The 14,117-nt window shown below is 33.3% G+C and overlaps 1 protein-coding gene across 6 annotated transcripts in view; it reads left to right on the top strand.

Moving 5' to 3' along the window:
* COP1 (COP1 E3 ubiquitin ligase) overlaps window positions 1–14,117 on the top strand; it is a 214,678-nt gene that overhangs the window by 56,018 nt on the left and 144,543 nt on the right. For all 6 annotated transcript variants that reach the window (XM_036918080.2, XM_036918082.2, XM_036918084.2 and 3 more), the window contains one exon: window positions 944–1,020. In XM_036918080.2, the coding sequence (XP_036773975.1) occupies window positions 944–1,020 (77 nt within the window). The remainder of the gene's footprint in view (window positions 1–943; window positions 1,021–14,117) is intronic.

Genomic DNA, 14,117 nt, shown 5'->3' with positions numbered 1-14,117 from the left:
TCCATGGGAAGATCTTTGGGAGGCTCATCGACTATTACGATGTGGGTTTATTTTCTACAGCTATGTTTAAATTTAAGGTATTTTAAAAATTATTCACATGTTGTAATTTTCTTCTGCTGATATGTAGGACTTGTTAAACGATACTGAGTTTAATATTTTGTGTAAGTTCAGCATCCTATGTGACATTCCTAACTTGTTACTATTGTATGTCCTTTGTTTGACTGTGTAATTGAACTGAACTTGGATTAGACAGAAATAATTCTAGCTGATATGCATCTTTGGTGGCATTTTAAAATTTGCTGTTTTCCCATTAATCAAATACTACATTAAAAAAGGAGGGCAGGTTGTTATGATTCCAAGGCATAATTTATGCAGTAATAGTTGATTGAAAGGCCTTTTTCTCTGAGTTAGTGACCAAAGTTAGAATTTAACTCATTATTTTAAGAAGGATTATATTTAAATCAAGAGGAGTGCTACTTAATGTTTGCAGAGGATATTTTTAGAGACTGACATACCCTTTTTTTCTGGACTTCAGAGAGCTGAACCTAATGATCTAGTTACCATATTGTCATGTTATCTTAATATTTATCAATAGGTTCTCACTTGGATTAATCAGCTAGTTCACTGTTCACATAGAATACATCTCATTTAAAATATTTATATTTGTCTTTTTCTTCCTTTGGCGATTTCATTGGTGATGAATAGTATTTATTAAAGAGTTGCCAGTTCTTTAAGAATGTGTACCATAGAAAAGATTTGTCTCTTAACTTTTTAGTTTCTTTGCTTTTGCATTCCGTGAAGAAGTCTTGAGAAATTTGGATGTTGAGAGAGAAAAGGGACTGATAGATCTGGGACTGGAAAGGAACATGATACCATGTCGTATTTTGATTTATGCATCTTCTGTTTGGAGCGTCTGCTATAACTCAAATAATTGTACTTTCAGGAAATGAGCGGCTTATACTCTCCTGTCAGTGAGGATAGCACAGTGCCTCAATTTGAAGCTCCTTCTCCATCACACAGGTACAAAGCTTCAAACTTGTAATTGCTTAGGATTTATGCTACAGAGTGCACATATGGTGCAAGTTCTTGGGATCTTTTTCCGTGTAATGTACAAAACCCCTGAGAAATTACTTTTGGTCATGATCTAGAAATGAGATTCAGATGGCCCATCTGTTTCCTTAATGCTTTGAATTTTCATGCCAGGAACAGTTAGTGAGTAGAATATAATATGGTGAATTCAATGTTGTATTAAAAGTTGGGTGGATTTCTTGAAGTAATGGTAGCTTTAAATATCTTGTGAATTAAAATCAGATGACATTAAAAATCTTTAATTTGAGATTATAAAATGGTAATATTAAGGAAAATTTTGGTAAAATAAAACCTTAGCCTTTCTCCCTAGCTTTTTGAATTTTCTTGGGCAGATCACTTTCTCCAGATTTAAAACGAGACCATTAGGTAGATCTCTTAGCTACAATCTCCCTGGCATTTTCTTCATAATTCTCCATTATTAATTTAGTCAAGTCTTCTCTGTACTATTAAAGTAGGGATTGTATTAGTCTTGCTTATGACTGTTTCTCTAGTTTTTAGAGTAGCAGTAGTGACTGGCTCATTGAGTAAGTGTGAAATATAATGAATGTCTGTGGTCCTTTATAACTCTAAAGTTCTATTTGATGAAATATTACTATCTAAATTTATTTGAACTTTTTTGCTTGAAATGTTTAAAGTAATAGCAATTTTACATGTTTTAGTGTGCTAAACCATTTAAGATAAGGTCCAATAGAAGCTTTTCAGACAAACAGTTTTAGGATAACATGCAGATAAATAGGCAGTCCAATGCCAGTGCAAGAGATTACGCTAGCCTTCAGAGCCCATGTCATTTTAGGAAGACCATGGTGGGTCTAGTTTGGTATGATATGTAGGGGAAGGGGTACAGGGGATATTCTAGTTAAAGAACATCCCTGAAATGGTTGATATTTTTCCTATTTATCATACGAAGAATCATTGTGAGTTCTCATTGATTCTTGGGTCACTTTGCTTCTTTTTCAGCTTGTTTTCCTCCATATTTTATTTTCTTTGATACACTTGGGAATGACTCAGTCTATGGTATATTATCTTTAAGTTTAGCATTAACTTCCTGAACAAATGAGATCTTTGTCAATGGAATATTAATAATGTGAGTACTAAAGGCAAGCAAAAGTTATATCACAAAATATTTACTAATAAACTGGTGGTGTCCATTGTTGTATCCCTTTCTGTTTGGTAGTAGCATTTTTTTCTACCTGTCGTGTTCAGGTCTTTGTTAATCAATCTCTAATGGCTTTTATTAATATGTGACAATATAGTATTATATTCATTTGACTGGCTGCATTTATTAAATGTCTCTGATGTGTTAGGCACTCTTTTAGATGTTGGATATAGCTGGCAAAGTCCCCGCCCTTATGGAGCTTACCTTTTAGGGGATTGTGTGTGTGGAAGTTGCAAGAGAGACTAAATAAGCAAATATATAGAGTAGTGGTAGTGGTAGTACATGACATATAAGTAATACCTTAGGAAGAAAAATAAGGCACTTTAGGGGATTGCAGTAGGATTCTGTTTTAGTTTGTAGAGTCAGGCTTCTCAAAGGAGGTGACATTTAAGCTGACACATGAATGAAGTGAAGTGTAAAAATGATAGAAAGTCATGGGAGAGTTTTGAAGCAGGATCTGATTTAAATTTTAAAATGTTTACTGGGGCTCCACATAAAGGGTAGTAAAGAGGCTGTCTCTGTCCCTCTCAGCTCCCTGCCATTGGAGGTTGGGAGGGAAGTTTAGGAAGCATTGCAGCAGTCCAGAAGAGAGGAGATGATGGCTTGGATTAGGATTTTATTCGTGGAAGAGATGAGAAGTGGTTGTATTGTAAAATAAAATAGCAGATCTTATAAAAGATAAAGGGTTTCATGAAGTCTGTGAAAACTTTGCTGGAAAACTACTAAAATCTTATGTAAAGTTATTGAAAGAGACTCTGGCAGAGTTAGACTCGTTAACAGTTAAAGAAGAGAAAATAGGCAAATGTTATATTTTCTTCAAAAGACTGTTTTGGTATTTTCTTCATTTTCTTAGAACAAGTTATTTGAATATCTTTCAAAGTTTGAGAGGACATGTCGGAAAAATGATGTAGCCTTTAAATGCTCTTGGGAAATGACCGTTAAGATTAATATGTGAAATTAAATATTCTGGGAACAAATGTTATGTTATACCATCAATATTGGGTTTTTCTTTATTTTTAAGAAATACCATGCAGTTAGAATTATAATAATTTTTTCCATCATAATTATCAGCTTCATTATTTAAATGTCAGCTGTTTTTATTCCTCATGGTAGTGTTTTGGTCTCTCCTTTAAACGGCTTACTTTAAAAAACCTTTTTGTAGATTCATTATTTTTTTTCCTGTAATGAGGTTCATCTTTATATGTCAGGTCTTTGAATCTTTTAATAGATTCTGGGTTTATGATGAAATTATGTATTTAAATGAAAAGAAAAACAAAAGACATGTAAGGGTATTCTCCACCCTCCCACTCTACCCAGGATTTTGTCTTCTATGTACCATGATTAGCTTTAATTGTCATATCCTGTCTGTTCTCTTCCTGTTGCTTTGTGCAGACCTTCAATATCACATGGAGGCTAGCAGTGGTCTTTTTAACTATCTTCCTACAGTGTGTTGCCAGAAATCCAGTCATGTTTCTTTCGTATTTGAGACCCTTCAGTGGCTTTCCATTGTATGTAAATTGGTTTAGATTCAAATCTTTTGCATGGCTTTTCATGATCACTGATACACTCAGTTTTTTTGAGCTTTAGAATTGAATATAACTCCCCAAATAGATGTTACAGTACCTTTGCTTATACTGTGCCAATTTTTCCTAGAAACTTCTACTAAATTCATCTCTTAAGTAGCTTTTCTTCTGCCCCCTCATCAGGTCCCAGGAATCTAAGGGTGAATTCTTCCCTATTGTTTTTTGAACCACCATTTCCCTAAAAAATAGAAAGCGAGAAGAGAAGGGAGAGATAGAATAACTACTATTTTTTCTTTTAAGATTCCTACTAATTTTGTTCCTGCTTCTATAGTGTGTGTACTAGTCGGTATTTCCCATGCTGTACTGTAATACTGGTGAATACTGGGTTTTTCTTACACTCTCACATGTTTCTATGAGCATTTACTTATAATAGGACTTAAAATGTTTTTGAATAAATAAACATAACCTAGAAAGTCATTTAATTTTCATAGTTTATGAGATTTAGATTGAAGCATGACTTTTGGTATAACAAATAAGTAAACTGATTAATCTTTAAAAACAAAATCTTGTCAGCCAGGCATCATTGGGGTGGGGTTGGAGGTGTGTGATTATTTCCTTGATAGAATCATTGGGAAACATTTTTTTAAAACACTTTTAAACCTTTGTCCATTGCAAAGTTTTCATATTAGAATTAGTCCAAACCAAAGATTGCTGCCCTGAGAGGCCTTTTTTTTCCTGCTTTAATTCTGTGGAAGAAAGTCTCCGCAATTCACAGTGTAAACTATAGTTTATTGTTGCAAAGTTACATGTGTCAAGTTACGAGTAAATTAGAGAATGGTTGGCAAGCATGGTTTTTTTTATCTGTTGCCAGATGAAATTGGTCCTTTTATCTGAGAGTACAATTACGAGTATATATATCCTGATTCATTCCTCTAGAGGAATATTAATATATTAGGCATTTTTAACTTTTTAACTCAGACTGTAAAAGTAATAAAACAAAAACATTTTTGCCAGATTTTCTTCTTGACAATGACAGTGATGATTTGTTTAGATTAAAACATTCTTACACCAAAAAATCAAAAGTACAAAATTTAGATTTTTAAGTCTCCTTCAAAAAACCCATTGCCAGTAAACTTTGCTTGTAAGTTTTGAAATGCTTCTCATGGATGTGATTTCTTAGAAATAATTGTCTCATAATTGCTTTATTCTTTGTCTTTAAGCAAGTATTTTAGTATTGTCAATTACTAGTTTCTTAGTTCTGTGTTTCTAAAACTTCAAAGAACTTAGTTTGAAGGTAATGTATTAGTTGAAGCTTCTCTATGTGCTTAGGGTGAATATACTTCCGTGTCACCACGAAATAATTACTGGAGTTAAATTTGCAGAATAACTCTATTTTCCTGTGATAAAATAGTAAATAAATACAATATAAATACAAGTAATAAACAAAAATTTTCTGATCCAGAATCTTCTGATCTTTAAAAAGCTTTTAACAATAAGAGATTTTCTATTGATTATAAATTTAATTCATTTTTAAAAAGACATGCAAAGTTTGAATTAGGAGTTACTTATTAAAGTTTTCTGTAGAGAGAGATTTATAAATAAAATGTATAGATGAGGCTTTTATATAGGACACTTTTGCTTTTATTAACTGTTTAATCAGATATGTTTGAGACTTACCTTTCATTTGTGTTTCATTTTTGACAAAGGTCCAGATGAATCAAAATGTAGGTATAATAAAAGGGAAAAGCAAGGGGGACTTTACATATCCTAGATTATTTTAATATTAAGAATATATACATAGGGTGGTGAGTCAATACCTTGTGACTTTGTACATTTTATAATTTGATTAGGTAAACTATAGGTAAACTAATGAAATCCAAGAAAATTGATACTGTATAATGACTCTTGGACTATATTAATAAATTCTTTTTTAGTTAACCCACATAATCCTATGCAATTGTACTTACTCCTAGTCATTAAAACAATGTATGTGTGTGGGGATGGGGGTTGGTTAGGGAAGGCTCTTTGGCATAGTGGATGGAAATGCACCCATTTTTTCCTACTCTTCCTTAGGGCTCTTAGGTAGATTATGGCCCATGACTGGGACACTGTTAATGGCTGCTTCTTCACATATTAATGCTTCAGTACTTGGTACTTTTTGGTAATTATTATTGGTTCAACTGCTTTATTTTACTTGGGAAGATAGCTTTTTTAAAACACAGGAATTGATATATTTTTATAGTCAAGTATAACTCTAATCCTTACAGATTTATTCCTAATTTATTACATGTTTTAAGCAAACCTTCGTACGTACACCTAAGAGTTTTTATATAACCATTATTTCCCTTATCCAAGAGGGGAATTGCAGCAATATAGGAAATTCTCCATATGCAGGCTGATACATTTTTCTGTATGTCCAAGGTTAGGTGATTACAAACAGATCTTAAGAAATCTCTGCCACCCTGTACTGAGGACTTTTGAGCATGAGTGATGCCATACGCGATGGATGGCATTGACAAATCTTAGGAATTTTCAATTTGAACTAAAAAAGAAGCAGAAAATAAACTTCCTTGGCAGTAATGCTGAGGGTACTCTCCATTCATATGTGATTTCTCATTAAATTGACAGGTAATAAAAATATAGTAAATTATAAAAACCTAAACCTTTTTTGAAACTGCTATTTCCTTTATTTAGAATATTTGAAGAATTTATTCTTCAGACTCTCAGCTAGTTTTGAGGGGAGTATCACCCCGTATAAAACACTGTTTTAGGCATTGAGGATACAGTTGTGAATATGACAGAGCCTAGAAACCTGCTCTTATGATTACATAGCCTTAGTATGAAAAATAACCCATGCTGGCAAATTAATTATTTTGCTTTAAATATGGTGTAAATAGATTTTTTGATTTCAAGACTTAATCAAAATGAATTTAACTGTAAAACTTCGGTAATTATATTTGATTAGTAGTAGGCATTTCAGGATTAAAAAAAAAACACCTTTGGGTTCTTGTTATAAACTATGATTGTCACTGCTTGATGAGGACATTAGCAATCCATTCCAATTCTGAAATCTGAGTTGTAAGTAGGCCAGATTTCACTGTGCATGAGTATCAACCAAGATTCTTGTTTAAAAATGAAGATATTTTTGAACCCCGTCCCCAAATCTGATCATTAGTTCTGAGGTGGGTCCCAGAAATTGAAATGCTTTATTTTAAATCATACTTTAAAAATATGTACACACTGTTTTAGTAGATCATCAGTTTGTCTATAATACTGACATATGTTTAAATCCCTAAATCAGGTATGGTTATTTTCTTTTTCATAAAAGAAAGCTCAAACATTCAACACTAAAGTTCTATAACTTTCTTTAGCTTATTTCATCTTTGGGGAGGATAGAGTAAAGATTTCTGTTTATTTTACTGTCTACTCTATATGGTTGCATATCCTTCTGTAATATCTTAAAAACACCTCAGTTAAGTTCTGGGCTTGGGAAAGCTAGAAAAAACTTTCTGGGAAGGAAGCAAATGATTAGTATTTACCAAATATTCTCTGTTGATTCCATTAATACACCATGAATGGATCTCTTACAGCTTTTCCCCATTCAGGTTATAGTCATAATAGGAAACTTGTCACCCCTTTTACTACTATAAGTGTATCTTGATTCTGGGAGGTAAGGAATGGGAGAAGCTGGGAAAACCAAAGCAATACACAGTAACCCTGGCTTAGATATAAGGATAACTGAATACAAGCATAAAATTTCATGTGTTGTTACCATTTTCCATTTTTGCTATTTCCTGTTTCTCTTCTACAGAAGTCCCAGTATATTTCCCCATTCTTCAGATCCTCAACCTTTGAATCTCTTCTTAGTGTTTTTAGAATGTTTCCTGTACTTACTTTGCTTTTAAAGTCTGTTTCTGAGGTTGTAATACTAGGATTTGTAGTAACTATAACATCTGATAATTAAAAATATCTTCTCAGTGGATTGTAACTAAATTGTAATCTGTTCCCAATCATTGGAAAGTAGTGGTAGAATATTAAGTAGTCAAATACAGCACGTAGCCTAATTAACTGGGACATACACTAGTTTTGTTGGAGGCAGATCAGTCTTCTCAGTCATATTCCTTTGAGAATATTGTTTTCTGATTTTGAAATTCAACCAAGCAAGTTGTTTACCTCCAAAGGCTGTGATGCAATAGATTCAGACCTGTTCCATCTTTCAGAAATTTTCCGTCGTATTTGATTTTTACATCTGCCAGCAGTTTGTCCCTGAGGAAACTCTTCTTAAAAAGAAAACTTGAAAGTGAGTTACCCTTTTGCTTCTCCTTTTCAGCCTTAGGAATATTATGGAATTACAGGTATTATATAAGGCAGTATAAATACTAGGTTCATACAGTCTCCCTATGCACTATGTAACTACAACCTTTTCTAATCTTCCACAATGACAAGGGGACAAAGGGGTGTTAGGGGAAATAGTCTCTGGAGTTCTGAAGTATTCTGATAACTTCTATTCTTTGAAGAATAAATTGAATCCCTGTCTTTTTCCTAGAGGCCGTAGGTATGTACTCTTTACCATGGTATTTTTATTACTGAGCTAACCTTTCCTTCCTCAGGTAAATCCAAGCTTGTCTGATGTATAGGTTCCCATAACTTTTTTTGCTAATCTTTGGAGTCAGAAGTGTTTCCATATAGTGTTCTGTCTGCCTGCCTGCACCCCACCTTCCCATTTTAGAAAGGTGGCATAGGACACAGACCACATGTTTATATAATACTGATGGAGAAGTAAGAGGCAGTTCCCACAGAATCAAGCACATTAATTTTTCAGTGTTGAAATATGAATGCTCACTGTTAGCTAAATGATACCAAATCTGTTCAGGTTAGATTTTACTTTAAATATGTTTTGAAAAGTATTAGATTTTAAGAGTTTTGGGTTTTAGGAATTAAAGTCTTATGTAATCTTTTTGAGCCTAATATTTTAAAAACCAAACTGTGTATTGCTAAAAAGGCCATTATAGTCATTGGTGTTTATTATACAAAATTCCTTGTATGAAATTTATTGTAAAATGTCATGTACAAATTCTTTCAAATACCACAATATGAGAGTAGTACTGTAAAGAGTTTGAAACAGTGTATAAGGGATTTCATGCTAATTTTCAGTTTCATTTTGTATCAGAATCAGGAAATAATTACTGTCCTAGAAGAGAATCATTTATTTGTAAAAGTTGTAACTGTCAGAGTAATATAGCATCTGTGTATTAGGTACTGCTTTGTAATTTATATGCATTATTTCATACAATCTTCAGAACAAATGCAGTGTAATAGGTTTTTTTTTTTTGTCCTTTTCATTTTACAGATGAGGAAATTGAATCATAGAGGTGCAATAATTTGCCTAGCATCATGCATTTAGTGGCATAACCAGTATTCTAATGCAGGCACCCTTACTCTAGAGCTTATAAAATCTTGGGAGTTGAAAGAGTTTTGGAAATCATCACATAGAGTTGAGAATGAAACATTGAAAAGAAGATAAGTAGAAACTAGCTGTTCAAAAATGGCAGGGTAGTGATTCTTGAAGAAGAGAAAAAATGTCCCTGTGGCAGTCTTAATATAAAATTCTGGAATTATACTACTGGGGTTCAAATTTCAACTCTGCAACTTATTAGCAGTTTGACCTTAGGCAAGTTTATCAACTTCTGTGCATCTGAGTTTTCTCATTTGTGAAATAAGAACAGCAATACCTGCCTTGACTGGAAAAGAAATGTGATAACACATTTAGAGAAATGAGAATAATGTCTGGCACATAATAGTAAGCACTCAGCGGACAATAGCTTTTGCTGTTACTGTTGGTAGACACATTAGTCAAGTTGATTTTGGGTAATTTGTTTGAATAACTGTGTCCAGTGTTAAAGGGTATGTGGAGTTAGAAAAAAACAAACACAAAGACTGATTTCTACTATCTCTGAGGTGTCTGCAAAATTGGGGCCAAAAGAATTTTGATTATTTAGTAAATAGGATTTACTATTAATTTGAAATTCAGTGCTTCAATTCTTATGTAAAGGACATAATAATACAATATATCTTTAAATAGCAGAGAAAAAGCTTTATATTAAAGTAACTGACAGAAAAGCATTATTTTGAGAAGAGCAAGTGAGTTAGCCTTAATTTATAATGCTAGGAATTACTGCCTAGGTTGAAAGAGAAGATAATAATTTGGTTTTAATTAATCATCATTAAAATTTGTAAGTCAGATTTTCAGATTACATATTGCTTAGTATGTTTTGTTTTGAGGAACTGGTTCAATACTTTTTATGTAGAATACTGGAAAAAATACATTTTGGCTTATCTCCTTAACCTTAATCAAATGTAGAAGCTTGTTTTTCTCTGTTTTATAAGAGAAGACAAACCAATGACAGCAGTTAGTCTAATTTCATGTTGTACATAGCATTTTTTTAGTGTATTCAATTCCCTTATTTAAAAACCTCATTTTTTTTATGTTCAGCATTAGATAATCTCAATATGCTTTATTTTGCTCAGAGATTAAATAATTCTCTGTAATTCAGTTAGCTAATGTGTCTATTGATAATTTAAGTGTGACTCATCCTTTTCCAAGTAAAAGTCCAATCTAAAACTAATCACCTGTTATTTTTTACCAAGAATGAACCACTGTTTTCCCTTAGCTACCTTTTACTTGTAGATAAAATTTATATGCAAAATGGATTCAACAGTCTGTCTTTTATTTATGAAGTGTATCTTTGCTTTTGGAAGCAGGTAATTTACATGAGAGCAGTTGTATAACATCTAATATGTAACTTTGAATTTCCTTAGTAACTTGGATGAATGGCTGCATAGTTCTCATTTATGTTTTCAAGCTAAGTTTCTCATTGTCACCAGCAAGAACATCATGAATTTTTTATCATCTCATTTTTTCCATCTTGATTAAAATGTATTTTCCTAACTCAGTTATTTAGTTACTACCCTGAAATATTTTTCTTGCCATTTTTTGAAGTCTTTATTATTAAACTCTGTAATTTTATTGGCAATTATTTGAAATACTGATTCTCTTTCCTATTTATAGGTTGCTGTTTTTTTTACTTTTTCCCTTAAATTATGTCCATGAGTTGAGTTGGACTAATGCAGGATTTCCCCACTCTTTAGTTAGAGAACATGATGTGCCTAGAGAGTATAGCACAGTAGTTCAGTGTAGACTCTGGAACTTGGCTGCATGCTTTTGAGTCTTAACTGCTGTCTACTTAACTTTATTACCTTGGGCTAAATATATAGTCTCTCAGTGCCTGAGTTTCCTCACTTGAGAAATAGGAATGATAATAGTATCCACCTCAGAGTTACGAAGTTTAAATTATTAACGGCAGTGCCTAGTGCATAGTAAATGCTTGACAAATGACAGCTGTTTACTGTGTTATTGTTATTACCATTTGGTGACTGGCTAAGTCAGAGCTGAGGAGTAGCATAACACCAGAGTCAAGAGGACTCAGGCCAGTCAGTGTTCTCTAATATTCTCTTTTAATCATGTTACTTTACACACACACACACACACACACACACACACACTTAAAAAGCAGAATTAAAGGTGTTTATTTTTCATATTCCTTCTGTTGCAGTCCTGTATGCATTAACAAATTTTTCTTACTGAATAAGACTGAGATCTAATAGAAAGTTCAAACTCTGCAGTCATTGTTAATGAAACACCGTTTAAACCTTTATCCAGTATCTTAAACATATTGATCAATATTTTTTAACATATATTTGAAATGTGGTGTTATCTCACTGTATACACTGATCTGTCACTATTACTGTTCGGGTTTACAGTCAAAGAAATGTGGATTATAACCGCATAATAAAGTATATCTAAACATTGCTCAGTTCTGTTGACCTCTAAATTTGCAGCCACATAATTTTGTTAATGTCTATACAAATGCCTAGGGGATTCATTTCATTAGTAAAAGGAACAGAAGAGAATTTGAATGCATGGTATCTTGACATTTTTAGCCCTCGTAGTCCCTGGATGGAGTATATTGAAAACAGCATGTGATTTTGCCATACCAGTGTATGACTCTGCAAGCAAGATGAGCACTGGTTGTATTTCATCAAGAGAAACCCATTACAAGATTGTGTATTCTATAATTTTTAGTGTAAGTGCTTTGAAGGCTCTTTCTTGTATTATTGAGCCGCCTTATAGAAACAGTTAAGAACACAGTGAATTAAGATCTATTAATATGTGTTACATTTTATTTAAGGTTACTGGGAGGATAGTTCCATCTGATTTATTATAATTTTGAAATAATGAAGGCTGTGTTACTAATATTATTCATACTATGTTTACCATAGTTAGGCATTGTATTGAGAACTTAACATACTTACTTAAATCTCATACTTTTCTGACATCTCTTCTTCATTTAATAGGTGGAAAAACTAGGGTCAAATAAGATTAATAACTTACCCAGGGTCATTTAGCTGCTAATGGATAAAATTCAAACATGCATCATACTCTGCTTTTAAGAGTGCCTCTCATGTTTTGAGGCTGAGTACTAAAGTAAATAATGATTTTGTGTATTTGTGGAGAGAGAACCATTTTAGACAGTTTAATTTGATTGCTTAAATTTAATTAGTGGACAAGAATATAAACATTTTTTGTTTTTTTATTTTTTTTTAGAGGGCATCTCTCATATTTATTGATCAAATGGTTGTTAACAACAATAAAATTCTGTATAGGGGACTCAATGCACAATCATTAATCCACCCCAAGCCTAATTCTCATCAGTCTCCAATCTTCTGAGGCATAACGAACAAGTTCTTACATGGTGAACAAATTCTTACATAGTGAATAAGTTCTTACATGGTGAACAGTGCAAGGGCAGTCATATCACAGAAACTTTCGGTTTTGATCACGCATCATGAATTATAAGCAATCAAGTCAGATATGATTGTTCGTTTGATTTTTATACATGATTTATATGTGAATCCCACATTTCTCCCTTATTATTATTTTTTTTAATAAAATGCTGAAGTGGTGGGTAGATGCAAGATAAAGGTAAAGGTAGAAAACATAATTTAGTGCTGTAAGAGGGCAAATGTAGATGATCAGGTCTGTGCCTATACACTAAGCTAGACAAGGGCAACAAGACATCCACGAATGCAGAAGATTTCTCTCAAAACAGGGGGGTTGAGGTTCTAAGCCTCACCTCTGTTGATCCCAGTTTCTCACCTGATGGCCCCCCTGCAACTGTGCCTGTCTTAGGTTGTTCCTCCCTTGAGGAATCTTACTGTCTCTGGCTAACCAGTCATCTTCCGGGGCCATATAGGGAAATGAAAAGTTGGTAAGTGAGAGAGAAGCAATATTGTTTGAAAAGGTTAGCTTTTTACTTATTTGCAGATTTATGCCCTGTGGCTTCTATGCCCAGCATTTATCTTGAGGTATCTTTACCACTTGGAAGAATTATGATACTCGGTAAATTCGATATGAGGCACAAATTCTATTTAAGGGTTGTAATTAGGAAGGAAGAAGAGAAGCTATAGAAGTATCAGACGTAAGAAAACATGGGAAGATTGATTATTTCTTTGACATATCTTCTTGTAGAGTAACTTCGGCATGTATAGGTTTTAAACTACTAATTAAATTGCGCACACATATTAACATAATAGGAATACAGTTACATAACCAAAGCAGACCTACAGTTACCAGCCATCTCCCGTGAAACCAAGAAAACCAGTTAGGCACCCTAGGCATTTGTGAAAACTTATCTATGATATGATGGATATTGTCTAAGTGAATTTGAATAGTTTGAGAAAAATCAGACAAATTAAAACAATCCATTCCTGGGAACTGTTCACATCCCATATGTTGTTTTAACAGTAGGTAGTCTGTAGTCGCAAGATTTTGGAGCGCTGCAACTTGCACTTCTCCTAATTCTTGGTTGAGTTCGAACAGTATAGATCCAGTCAAATTTGTTGTTTTACTGTATGCACAGGCCAGCTTAGATATCTCCTTCTTCATTCCAATGGCAATTCCAGGAACCGGTGCGATGAATGCAGCTACAACTGCAACAGCACCAGGATCTTTGCTGAAGGTTTTTGATGATCATCTTCTGGAATGACTCTACCAGAAAATGTTGATGTTGGAATTTCTTCTTCATATCGTATCTTAGTTCGTTTTCTGGGTACCCAAATTAGGCTTTGATCCTCTGTATAAACACAAACAGACCCTTTGCCCACACTTTGATATGCCCTTTATACCATTGTGAGGAACTTATTGGAGGTCACCACACAGGAACTGCTTTTTTGTTTTTTTTTGTTTTTTTTGTTTTTTTTTAAGAGAAAGGAATATTATCAGAAAAATG

The sequence above is a fragment of the Manis pentadactyla genome, chromosome 9 (assembly GCF_030020395.1).
Source record: "Manis pentadactyla isolate mManPen7 chromosome 9, mManPen7.hap1, whole genome shotgun sequence".
Taxonomy (NCBI): domain Eukaryota; kingdom Metazoa; phylum Chordata; class Mammalia; order Pholidota; family Manidae; genus Manis; species Manis pentadactyla.
Note: the sequence above shows the minus strand (reverse complement) of the source record. Positions and strands in the feature narration are given on the sequence as shown.